Below are 12,012 nucleotides of genomic sequence, written 5' to 3' on the forward strand. Positions count from 1 at the left end.
CACATTTGAAGGTTTTTCTAGACAGCTTGACTCCATTTCTGCCATGCCAGGCACCCTAAATAGTGCCTGGCATCATCAGCCATGTTGCTCAGAGCACAGAACATTATCATAAAGTCCTGAGTACCTAAAAAATGTATTGAGTCGAAAAATTAGGTTTTGACCTACTTTAATAATCCTTTTTATAAAAACAAGCCCTTCTTTATTAGTGTATTGCTTTCTCAGTGCCCCATGCACTGCATGTATCCCACAGTCAGTGGCACAGTTTATCTGTCACATCAAGCAGCATAATTGGAGATTTAATGAAGTTCAGATTTGAGGAAGTGCATTTCTCTAACAGGCTTCTAAAGCAGATAGAAAAGGAGGTTTAATATAATTGACTTCTCCCTTCAGTGTGCCCCAGCACTCTGTATTCCCTATGCCCAGCTATTGGAAGAGTCTGAGTTCACTCTGTCATGTTTAGGGGCTCAGCCAGTTTTATTGAGCTGCTCTGTTCCCATGTCTTGCACTTAACCCATTTGTCTTGGGTTTTCAGGTGATCTGAAGCACATCACCAAACTGAAGCCCTGGGGCCTTTTTGAAGTGTTGGTGGAAAAATACGAGTGGGCCCAGGACGAGGCAGCTGCATTCACAGACTTCTTACTCCCTATGCTGGAGCTGATCCCAGAGAAAAGAGCTACAGCAGCAGAGTGTCTCAGGCACCCCTGGCTTAACTCCTAGAAGCTTCCAAGCAATGCCACAACGTTATACTCTGGTTTACAGCATAGCCTACACACCCAGCTGCCCTTTTCCCAGATCCATTTTTCTCCTTGTTCACTTCCAGTGTGGAGTTCTTCCTTCAAGGCTTCCAAGATTTTAGATAAATCTAACCTGTTCTGCTGAGTTTGTTTGTGTGACTTAATGGGGACTCTGCTCAGCCAGTGGGCATCATCTGTGTTTTTGCCTTGATTGGGCTTCACCAAAGACTAATTGACTGGAATAAGAGATTTTTTTTTCCTCAGTCTCCTCACTGTTAGGCACCGTGTGTGACAAATGTGAGCTCACCTGTGCTTGGATTTCTCCCTTAGCTAAATTCCAACTCTCCTTTTCTTCCCATGAAGATCTCATTGACTCAGGAGTCAATTTTCCCACTGTTGATCCAGTAGCTACTAATGGGGGTGAGAAGTAACAGTTGGCATCAAGGTGGTGCCAGATCCTTGTTAGAGCAAAGACCTTGAAACCCTCCATCACTCTCTAGGTGTCTACTGTATTCTTTGCTTTCCAGCCACAAACTTTTATTTAGTTCTAGCTGCTTTTGAAAGAGCTTTTTAAACCTAGGTTTTAGTATCCTTTATTTCTTCCTCCAAAGTGCTCTGTCCATTAATTTTTTTTTCCTCCTTCCCTGTACCCTTGATAGTCAGAATAGTTTCTGGACTTGGTGATGTTTTCTACTTCAAATGCCTGTGACTAAAAGGTGACAAGCAAAATAAGCAAAAGCTGGAACTGACTCAACGCACAACCCTCAGCAAACAGATGGGTGCACCCTCAGCCTGCAGGGAGAGCCTTAATGCAGGAAACTCTTAACATTATAGTGAGCCATAAGTTCTTGGGGTTTTTTATCCCTTACTGGCACTTTTTCGCCTTGCTTGAGGTGTTCATGAGAGATTGGCTTTCACTGATGCAGTCTGCTCTGACTTTTCATTTTTGACCATTCACTTTTTTTTTTTTTTTTTTTTTTTCCCCAAGGGAAGGGTTGCAGTGCCTGTATCACAGCCATGCTGCTGCAGCCCTGGACTTTGAAAATCAACACTTGAAGTTCCAGTGTAAAGATTTCTATTCATTTGCTTCAGGTGCAGGCCTTCAGAAATAATAACTTCCCAGGATGGGACTGCCTTTTTATTTTCTGGGCCATTAGCACAAGAAGAGAGCTAGCAGAAGTGGGAGAGAACCGACTTTTCCACGTAGATACTGGATTAGAAGCTGTTTCTAGAGTTGCCCCAAGTAAAAAGTGTTCTATGGGGTTTCTGTAAACTTCTCAGAGGGGGTTTGGACATCAATGGGTTAAATGGGTTAATTTTCATTAAAAGTTAAATCACTGTGGCATTTGATAGTTCTATGATGGCTTCTTCTAGACTTGCCCATCCTCTTACAGATTCAGTGCATCCCATTCTTCTCTTAAGCAAGATTTGGCAGCGTTGAGACTTCAGAGTCACTTCCTTGCTCTGGACCAAATGGGCCTTTGGATTTGTGGTGGCTTGCAGAGGAAAGAAGTTGCTGGAGACCATGCAGATGCTATCCAAGACAATTCCCATTGCCAAAGCTGCCAAGACCACTGCTATGTGTCACTTGTGTGTGTGTGTGTGTGTTTGGGAAACGTGGTTCGTAAGGATCATTCACTCACAAACCAGGTCATTTAATCCACTTGAACATTTTCTCCAGTTCAGAGCCTGATTTGGCTTATTATGCAAATCATGCTGCATGTTCCTTTAGTGGTAGATCAGGTTCTCTATGCATATAATAAAGAAAGGCAGGTAACATACCAAAAAAATGTTTTAAACTGCTGAGTTAACCTTTTCTTTTGGGTTTGGTTTTTGTTTTTTTTTTTTTTTTTCATCTGGCATTTTCCAGTTGTGGGTCACTTCTGTATCTGTTACAGGAGCACTGCAGACAGTACAGGGTTCCAGCAAACTGTGAAGATACATTGGCAGGGCAAACAATTCCTGTGGTCTCAAAAACTCACCTGGTCCTGCCAACCTGAGACTGGCTGATAAAGGAACATTTCCCAGAAGGGGTTTGCACTCTGTTGAGAGCTCCTGCTCCCCTCCCTCTGCCAGCCCTGATTGGAGGAGGTTTTTTTTTTTTTTGCCATGATAGCCAAGGCTAGAGCCAGCCTGTGAGTTGAAGACCTGCAGAAGCAGCTGCCATGGTTCAGTCTTGTACCGTCTGCTCGTTCACTTGGGGTTTGTTCCATTTCCAAATTGCCATGAAGTGCTCACACTAAAGGATTTGTACTTGCTGTGTCAGTCTAAAACCTGAAGGAAAATACATTTTTATTCTTTCTACTTGGGTGCTTTGTCTTTTGTTTTGTTTTTTTTCCTTTGTGAAAGCCCTGCAATAAACAGATTATTTAATAACTGAGCCTTAGTCTTCATACATTCCCCTTGTGATTCTGTTCTGAGTCAGGGGATCAGGGATAGAATTTGCTTTACTAGTGAACATTCAGTTTTGATTTCCACAATGAGGTAGGTAAAGATTTTGTTGCTGATGTTGTGATCCATTTTAAAAAGAGAAGAAGAATAAAAAATAGGACAACTCTACTGGATTTTTTCCATTCTAAAATACATTTTTCTTCAAAACTGTCATCTCTCTGCCAAGAGTCTCAATAAAACCTTCCCAAACACTTTTTTTAGAGGGAGAAGCATAAAACTGGAAGGTACTTGTTAGAACTGAACTGAATTGAGTGTGCAGGAACCAGCACAGTGAGCAGAGATGAAAATGATAAATACAGGCTCGTTGGGGGTTCTGACCAGGTAAGAGCTGCTTTGTCTTTTGCAGGAATGGGTTGTGCCAAGGGTTGCTTTGGATGGGATGGGAGATGATGGCTAAATCAGATTAATGGGGTGGTGCAGGGAGTTGTTTCTGACTGTCACCGTCTGTGCCTGCTGCAGCCCAGCATGTTGGGTTCTGGTTTTGCTCTTTTTTTTCCCCAGAAAAATGCCCTTTTCCAGAGGTTGTGTTTGGTTATTGTTGCCCAGAGCAGGAAACTGATTCATGGCTCAGCTGGGAATTGGCCTGTCATGGTGTTTTTCCAGTAAAAGGGTAACCTGGGATATGGCAGAGGGTTTCTTCTGCCCTCAGGAGACAAAACCCAAAGCACTGATGTTTTGGTGGTGTTGTTTTGGTTTTTTTTTTAATTCAGAAGTAATTTCCTTGAAAGAAGGTGTACAAACCCCCCAAAAAGCAGCAAATTGTCAACATTCCCCTCTTGTCCCTCTTGCTGATGGACTCAGAAAAACTCTTTTAAGTCCATTTTGGGCTCTTCCCACCAAATGAGCTCCACAAGAGCTGTGAGCCAAGAGCGGCCCCATGGATGAAGAAAACAGCTGTAGAAAATCCACAGAATTTGGTAAGTTAAAGCTTCCTAGAAGAGTCACTTCAAAGAAAAGGGCTGATGGAAGAAGAGCTCTGGATGTCCCTGGGAACAGAAAGAGTAAGTCAGCTGCTGGGAAATGGAGTAAGACTTCCAATTTTATGCTTGTTTTTTATTTTGCACTTGGCAAGGGTTTGTGCTTTCCCAGTTTTGGGAGGCAAAGCAAAGACTATTTTCTTCTTTAACCACAAATAAAACCAATGTGACTCCAGCACCAAAATCAGCTGTCAATCCTTTGGTAATCAGAATACAACAGTGGCGTTGTGGATGCTGGGAATATTAAAAAACTGTGTGGGTTATCACTTACATGGTGGTGATCAGCTCTGTCAGTCATTTCCCTCTTCTGTAAAACAAAACAAGAGAATTGCAGAGTTAGTGTGTAAAACTGAAAGGATGAGTATGTGTTGTTTTTAAAAAGGAATACATTGAAAATAAGATTGAGGAGAAAGCCACAGAGGCCTGGGAAAGGTAATCTGGGTGAATTTGGGCTTCCTGCCTTTTTCTCCATCAATTTTCTGCCTGCTGCTGCCTCTCCATCCCTACAGAGCAGTGTGTGGCTGTGGCAGGGATGAAGCCACCCACCATCCACCCAAAGCAACAGCAATGACCTTGATGCCTTAAGTTTTAGCTTTCATATTATCCAGATTCTGTACTGCATTAGTCTATAACTCTGAATATCATATAAAGTGTTAGCAAGTTCTTTTCAATAAGAAAAGATTGATAACAATCCTTTTCCAGCCCCAGAACCAAGGACACAGTTGCAGCTTCAGGCCCAGAAAGTATAAAACAGCAAATTGAGGAGAGTGATGTGAGAGAATGTGATTTCATCACCTGAAGCTGTAATTGGACAATTAACCCCAATATGGGAATGGACCAAAATTTGTAAAGTGTGAAAACTCCTGACTCAGAGTCGGTCTTGGGTGGAGCCCTGGCCAGGCTCTTGTATTGCCCAAGGTGTGTACCCTGTGAAGGTCTTTAAATAAACACCTGCTTTATTCCTTTAACACTGTCCAGCCTCTGTTCTAGGCAGCCTCACAAAGCAGAGAACTTTCCCCCCAGCCCGTGGGGCTGAAATGCTGCCCCAGGAGCGTTCAGGAGCATCCCCACTGCCCTCACCTTTATCCTCCACCTTGAAATCCGAGGGGAGGAGGTTGTCCTGCCTGTTGCCCAGCACGAAGGCCAGGAAGGAGAGGATCAGGGCGTCCAGGATGCCGATGATGCACAGGATGTAGGCCCAGCGCACGGTGCAGGCGCCCAGGGTGTATTTGTCGGTTTTGTCCCCACACATTCGCCTCACCTCGTTCGAGTCCCAACCATCGGGGTAGATCAGGCAGCCAATCATCAGCCCTGTAGCTGCAGGGACAAGGGGGGACATCAGATTTTTAGCTTTTTTTACATAAATTTGTAGCTTTGTAAATTGCTGTAGCTTCCAGTATTTTTCCTTTCTTCCCTACCTTTAGGAATAATAAGCTAACCTTATAAACGCATTCCTAAATATTGTTTAGGCTCATTCCAAGAAGAGAATCAACTTTAAGAACATCACAAACATAACCAGACATAACAAAAGTGGGGCAAGAAAAACTTCTGGACTGCTTCCAGAGGGTCAGGACCTCAGGAATTATTACCTTTTAATTGTGTGATAAGTGTACCAATCTACTAACCTTATAAAAATAGTAGAATTACTACACCACGTGTACTTTTCACCATGAAAGCTTTCAACGAAAGGTTTGAAAGGAATTGGAAAGGTGTATTCTATTTTTCAAGCATCAATACTGAAGTGGAGAGAGCAGCTGGAGGAGCAAACATCACACTACAAATACATCAGGTACTATAGACTTGAAGGTTGCTCATCCCTGTGGTCTCTGCTCTGCTCCCCAGGCAGGAAGGAGCAGGATCCTGCTGTGCTGCCTCCCCATGAGCCAAGGATGTGCTGCACCAGCATCTCCTGTGGCAGCGTTGCCCAGGCAACGTCTCTGCTCCCTCGGCACAGAGCCCTGGCCCTGCCACTCCAAGGAAATACCTTCTCCAAACAAAACTGGGCTGGGTTTAGTCTGTGTGAGATGGAGACCTTGGCCTAGAGCTTTGCAGCTGATTCCAGCTTAGGGTTTGCTAAGGTGGAGCTGCTGTCAGCAGCAGCTTTGCAGGCAGATTAATTCTGCTTGTTCAGCTGTGGTGGTTCCAGCAGCAGCTCCTCCTCTCCTCCTGTCACTGCTCTCAGAGCTCACACACAGCCTCGAGAGCTGCTCCAGCCTGGCCCCAGCCCCTCACCTTTGCAGCTTTGCCATGGCAGCTGCACCATCCCCAGTGCCAGCAGGTTTGTTCATGCCCCAAAATCTCAGAAGTGCCTTTTTCCTCCCCTTCAAAGAAATTGTATTTACTGGACAAGAACAATGACCAGGCTTGGGATGAGTTCATATGGAAGGTTTTGGGACATGATTAACAAAACTCTTCACATGTTCCACTCTTATGTTGGCAGTAACTGGTGCAGATGTGGGGCAGTCCCTGACTCCTCTCACACAAGAAACAACCCCGTGGTGGACAAATGTTTGTCCCTGCCCCTCGTGGACATCTGCAGCCTCCTTAAATGCACCTTGGGCCACACCAGTGCCCCTTCTCTGCCACCAGGTGCCCCTCCTGGGGCAGTGGCCTTGTCCTTTGCCAATGTTTTCTTTTTCCTTGGCTTGGGGACACAACAAGCCAGCAGCAAGGTGAGCAGGCAACTTCCTTGGTCTGCAGAGAGGATTTCTCTTCATGGAGAGAACTACATACAGGATAAATCTCCCCTGTAACTAACAGAGAAATGGGGGAAGCTAAAAAGAAATAATTTCTGTTGAAATTGTGCCTTAGTGCAGAGCAAAGGCCAGGAAATGGATCTTCTCTTAGCCTGCTCACTTCTTAAAATAATTCCCAAAATGCAGCAGTACCTGCCCACCTGGCCAGAACTGCCTGTGACAATTCTCTCTTCCCCCATTCACAACAACAACAACAACAACAAAAATGTCAAAACCCCAACTACCCCAGCAAAGCCTTTCTCTGCTCCTGCTCCCCAGGAGGCTGAGCTGCCCCAAGCTTCTTATCTAAATCTTTTCTTGAGCTGGGAACTGAAGAAACCCTGCAGCCTCCTCCCACGGGGTGTCAGCGGGGACTGGCCAGGGCTCCATCAATGATTCAGGAGCAGCAGAGTACTGGGTCGAGTTTCAGTCTGATGGAACACAGGAATTGGGTTACCAGGTGTCTCATCAAGAGATGGGGAAGGCTTGAGAGCCGCAGGGATGAGCAGCAAAGTGAGGAAATGGGAGTGATGGTACAGAGCAGTCAGTCAGTCCCTTCCTCCTGTTCCATCTCCCTCCCTGAGCTCAGGGAGTCACTACAATGGCCCAGCAAACATCATCACTGTCTCCCTGCTCCATCCCTGCAGGATGCCAAACACAGCAGAGCGCTCTGTGCCCTGTTTTTTTGGGGTTTTTGGGGGTTTTTTGGTGCTCTCGAACTGCTCCTCTGAAGGCTCCCTGCGGCTGAGCAGCAGCAGCGGCACCAGGAGAAGCTCCCCCAGGTGAGTGGGGAACAAAGGTTTGGCAGCATCACCCGACATGGGGCGAGTCTGGAGTGTCTCACCTGCTCTGGGAGGATTTTTTTACTAAAACTCCCTATTGGTAACCAATAAAGGGAAGCAAATGGGGTGGAGATGACACTGGGATCTCTTAACTGGCCAACCCCCCTCCCCTCATCCCCATGAGAGCCGGGGGCAGGAGGGGAAAGGCTCGGCCCCGCATCCCCCAGCCCAGCCCGGCCCCGCTCACCCGCCGCCAGCTGCATCCACGCACACACTTTGTACACGGTGGCGGCGTTGCAGAAGAAGAAGAGGCTGAAGCAGAGGATGGTGCCGATGATGAGGAAGGTGGAGATGCCCACGAAGAACATGGCAGTTTTGAAGGCACTGGAGGGGATGGTGCCGAAGTCCAGCGGGCTGCCCTTGCAGATGAGCTCCCCGGTGAGCGCGTTGCCGATGCAGTAGGAGAAGAGGCCGAAGTAACCGGCCTGCGGAGTGTCGATGCTGTCGCCGATCCAGTAGGGCTGGATGAAGGTCACCACCATCAGGATGGAGAAGCAGAGCATGAAGAGCGCCCAGAGCACCCCCATGGCCCGCGCGTTCCGCACATAGTTGGTGTGGTAGATCCGGGCCGCCTCCTGCGCCGGCAGCAGCTTGGACATGGCGGGGGCAGCGGCCCCGGCCCCGGCCCCGGCCCCGGCCCCGCTCCCGGGCCGCCCGCACCGGCCCCGGCCCCGCCCGGCGGCAGCGGGGGCGGCGAGAGGCTCCGGCAGCGGCGGGACCGCCCCGGGGGGCGGCGAGACCTCCTCCCACCCGCTCCGAGCCGGGCTGAAGCGGGGGGGGCTCGGGAGGAGCCGCAGAGACCCCGCTCCTGCAGCCGGGGCGGGCGGGGGAGGAGGCGGGCGGTGCCTTTGGGATGCGCCTTTGGGGATGCGCCTTTGGGATGCGCTCCCTGAACCAGCCCCCAGGATGTGCCCTCTGTGCCTGGGATGCTTTATCGGGGTGCACCCTTCGCCTCCTCCGTGCGCCCCAAGACGCTCCCTGGGGTGACCCCAATATGCCCAATGCGCACCCCATGATCTGCCCTGGGATGGACCCCAGGGTGCCCCTGTGCCCTGCAGTGCGCTCAGGGGTGAGTTCTGTCCCCGTTTGTGCCCGCAGGGTGTCCCCCACATACCCGGGATGTGCCCTGGGCTGCACCCCAGAATGTGCCACATCCTCGGGATGTGTGTTGGGATGAGCCCCAGGATGTGCCTTGACCCCCAGAAGGTGCCAGGGGCTGTGCCATGACCCGCAGGATCTCACTGGGCTCTGCTGTGTGTCCTGTGTTATGTCCCAAATTCTGTGTCCCCTCCAGCTGCTCCCCTTTGCCCCCCAGCCGGTGTCACCAGGCTCTTCCCCCACTGGTGGGGAGCACAAAAGCTGCTGCATCATTGGGGTGGGGGCTGCAGGCAGGGAGGGGACACCCCCACAGCTCCACTGCAGGAAATGGCTCATCCTGCAGCAGGACACACCTGGGGGGGTCAGCCAGCACCTGGAGGGCTCTGCCCAGGCCCCATGTCCTGCTGCCAGAGGAGCATGGACAGCCCCAGAGGGCTGCAGGCACTTGTGGCCACTTTGGGGGCTCTCTCCAGGAGCCACACGTGTGCTGCACCCCGAGTGACCACACAGGTCCAGCTCCTGTGCCATGTGACAGTGGGACAGGCAGTGCCAGCCGCAGCATCGCCCCTGGGGCTGTCAAAGGCCAGGGCTGCGTGGCCATTAATCATGTCCAAGAACAGCCAAGCCACTGTGGGCCTGAAAAGCTGCGCCGTTCCCAGGGCTGCTGTCCTTTCATCAGCCACACCCCCCCCTCCCCAAGCACTGAAACACAGAGCAAATATTTGGCAGGGCAGGCTGCAGTGCTGGGGACCTTGGTGGGCTCTGGATCCTTGCAGGGGGCTGTGCTGTCCTGCACAATATGAGATTTCTCCAGCAGTTTTCTTGGTGTCCATGGTTCCATTTGAGAGATGGAGGACCTGGTGGCTCTCCCATGGAGCAGAGCTCCTGCTGTGGCAACCAGCCCTCACTTTGCCCACAAACCACCAGCAGCACCCAGCAAGGAGGAGATTCCAGAGAATTCCACAGCCCCCTGCTGCTGGGGGAAAGCAGAGGAGGAAGGACTAGCACATAAGTGTCATTACTTTGTGTTCCCTTCGGCCAAAGGAGCTACTCAAGGGCAGGTTGACATCACCATGGGGTCATCTGGGAGCAGGACCTGGTAGCCCTGGCTGCCCAGGCACTGCTGTTTCCTTGCCCCAATGCCACGAGCTGAGGTGTGATAGGAGCAGCCCTGTCAGCTGATGGAGACAGAGGCTATAAAACACCTGCTGGCCCCGTGGCACAGCCACAGACTAGCCCACCATGGCCAAGGTGCTGCCTGCCTGCCTGCTCCTGGCCCTGCTGCTGCTGGCCCCAGCTCTGGCAACAGAGAATGAGCGAGGGCTCATCATCAACTTGGTAAGAGGAGACCGGTCCTGTCCTTGGTACAGGATGCTCCCACTGCTGCAAGGGACACCCATAGAGGACATAGAGGTGTCTGCTGGGTTTTCTGGTGTTGTGAGGGAACTTTGAGCCTGGGAAATCAGCTCTACAAAGGGATAGGGAACACAGAAAGTGGATCAGACTGAAGCTCTCAGCTGGCTGAGCCAGCAAGAATCCCCACCCTGGGTGGTTCATGGAGACTGGGGAGGGGGAATGCTCCTGTTGTGTCTCAACCCTACTCCCGTGAGTCCAGCAAAAAACACTTTGGTGGGTGGTGTTTTGGCCCAGACTGAGGAAATGCTGTAGGGTGGGAGGTTGGGGCATGGGGGCAGTGGTGCTGAGCCTCGGCTGGTAGGCAAAGCTGCTGTTCAACACCCACCCAAACCCCTTGGGCTCACAACTAGGCTGAGATTAAAGGGGAACAAAGAGGGATCTGGTGCTCAGGCCCTGCCTTGTGCTGCAGGAGGCTGGGGAGCTGTGCCTGCAGAGTATCCAGTGCAAGAGCGGCTGCTGTCACCGCACCAGTGGCCTCAGCCTGGCCCGATGTGCTCCCAAGGCACCCGAGTTCCACGAGTGCTCCCCAACGGTAGGTGCTGCCCTGTTCCCGGGGCTGGGCAGGGCTGGGGCTCGTTCCCCACCCTGCACTGAGTCCTTGCTCCCTGCAGAACATCTATGGGGTCTACTACAAGTGTCCCTGTGAGAGTGGCCTGACCTGTGACGCCGATAAAAGCATCGTGGGCTCCATCACCAACACCAACTTCGGGATCTGCAGGGACCCCCAGGACTTGTACCGGCGGCGGTGAAGAAACAGCCCCCTGTGCCCCTCTGTGCTGCCCCTGCTCCCCCGTGTTTCCCCCTCTCCAAGGATTCATGGGTCTGGTTGTGGGAGAATTTGAGTAAAGAGCAGCTTCTGGCAAGCTGCAAGGTGGTGTTTTCACTCAGCCCAGCCTCCCTGGCCCAGGACAGGGACAGCAGGGCCAGAAGATCCTGGAAAAAGCCACATGGATGTGGTGGGTTGACTTGTATATGTGTGTGCAATCATACAATAATCTGGGTTAGGCCAGCAGCAGGCTCTGGGCTGAGCTCTGCTCAAGGGGAGTTTTAAAAAGGGGATGGAGGGCATGGGGAGATGCAGCAGCCCCAGGATCTGAGGGAGCTGCTTGGGTTGTGCTTGCCTTGGTTTATTTCCAGCAGTGGCTGCTGTGGCTGGAAACATTCCATAGAAAAGGTTTGTTGCCAGAGAAGAGGGACTTACAGGTGGTGTTGAAGCTGTGGGTGCTCAGGGTGCTTGGTGGTTGTGTCCACCTCCCCATCACCACTCTGCAGGCTTTGGATGACTAGAGCTGGACTCCTCCTCAGGGAGGGCAGATGTGGCTCAGCCAGGTGGGAGCCCTCCCTGGAAAGGACCCTGTGCCACGGGAGCCCCTTGTGCAGCACCTCCACCAGCATCTCATAGAGCACCTGCTCAGGCTGCAGGAGGTGCAGAAGCTTTGGGAATTGGGGATGGAGCTGGAGAGTGACGGTGCTGAAGCAGCCCCAGCTGGCAGGAGGTCCCAATCCCCTCAGGCCTGGCCTGGCAGAGCTGTGCCCTGGGCAGGGTGGGCTGCAGGGTGTGATGCCCAGCTCAGGGTCAGTGTTTTGGGCATGGGGAGGGAGCACAGACGTACCACAGCAGGATGAGGAAGAGGAGGCACCTGTCTGGCAGAGCTGTGGAAGCAGCAGGAGATCAGAGGGGATGTTCTTGGTTTCTCCAATGCAGACTTCACCCCATCTGGGGCACAGCAAGAACCAGGCACCCACAGCACCACTCCCC

The 12,012-nt window shown here is 51.2% G+C and overlaps 3 protein-coding genes across 3 annotated transcripts in view; 2 read left to right on the forward strand and 1 right to left on the reverse strand.

The window, feature by feature from the left end:
* Positions 1–3,038, forward strand: part of SRPK1 (SRSF protein kinase 1) — a 25,952-nt gene extending 22,914 nt beyond the window's left edge. The window contains exon 16 of the mRNA XM_083878274.1: positions 533–3,038. Within this exon, the coding sequence (XP_083734400.1) occupies positions 533–717 (185 nt within the window). The 3' untranslated portion in view covers positions 718–3,038. The remainder of the gene's footprint in view (positions 1–532) is intronic.
* On the reverse strand, positions 1,327–8,368 carry LHFPL5 (LHFPL tetraspan subfamily member 5). The gene is made up of 4 exons (XM_083878275.1): positions 7,927–8,368; positions 5,243–5,479; positions 4,434–4,469; positions 1,327–4,171 (listed from the first exon to the last, which is right to left on the reverse strand). Exons 1-3 carry the CDS (start codon positions 8,336–8,338, stop codon positions 4,453–4,455), a joined length of 666 nt encoding a protein of 221 aa, XP_083734401.1. The 5' UTR covers positions 8,339–8,368; the 3' UTR covers positions 1,327–4,171; positions 4,434–4,452.
* Positions 8,369–10,079: 1,711 nt separating this feature from the next.
* Positions 10,080–11,002, forward strand: CLPS (colipase; the record flags this gene model as incomplete). Its single annotated transcript, XM_083878291.1, has 3 exons — positions 10,080–10,175; positions 10,663–10,785; positions 10,865–11,002. 3 exons carry the CDS (start codon positions 10,080–10,082, stop codon positions 11,000–11,002), a joined length of 357 nt encoding a protein of 118 aa, XP_083734417.1.
* Between the last annotated feature and the right edge of the window lie 1,010 nt (positions 11,003–12,012).

The sequence above is a fragment of the Zosterops lateralis genome (assembly GCF_965231275.1).
Source record: "Zosterops lateralis genome assembly, chromosome: 26".
Lineage (NCBI taxonomy): Eukaryota > Metazoa > Chordata > Aves > Passeriformes > Zosteropidae > Zosterops > Zosterops lateralis.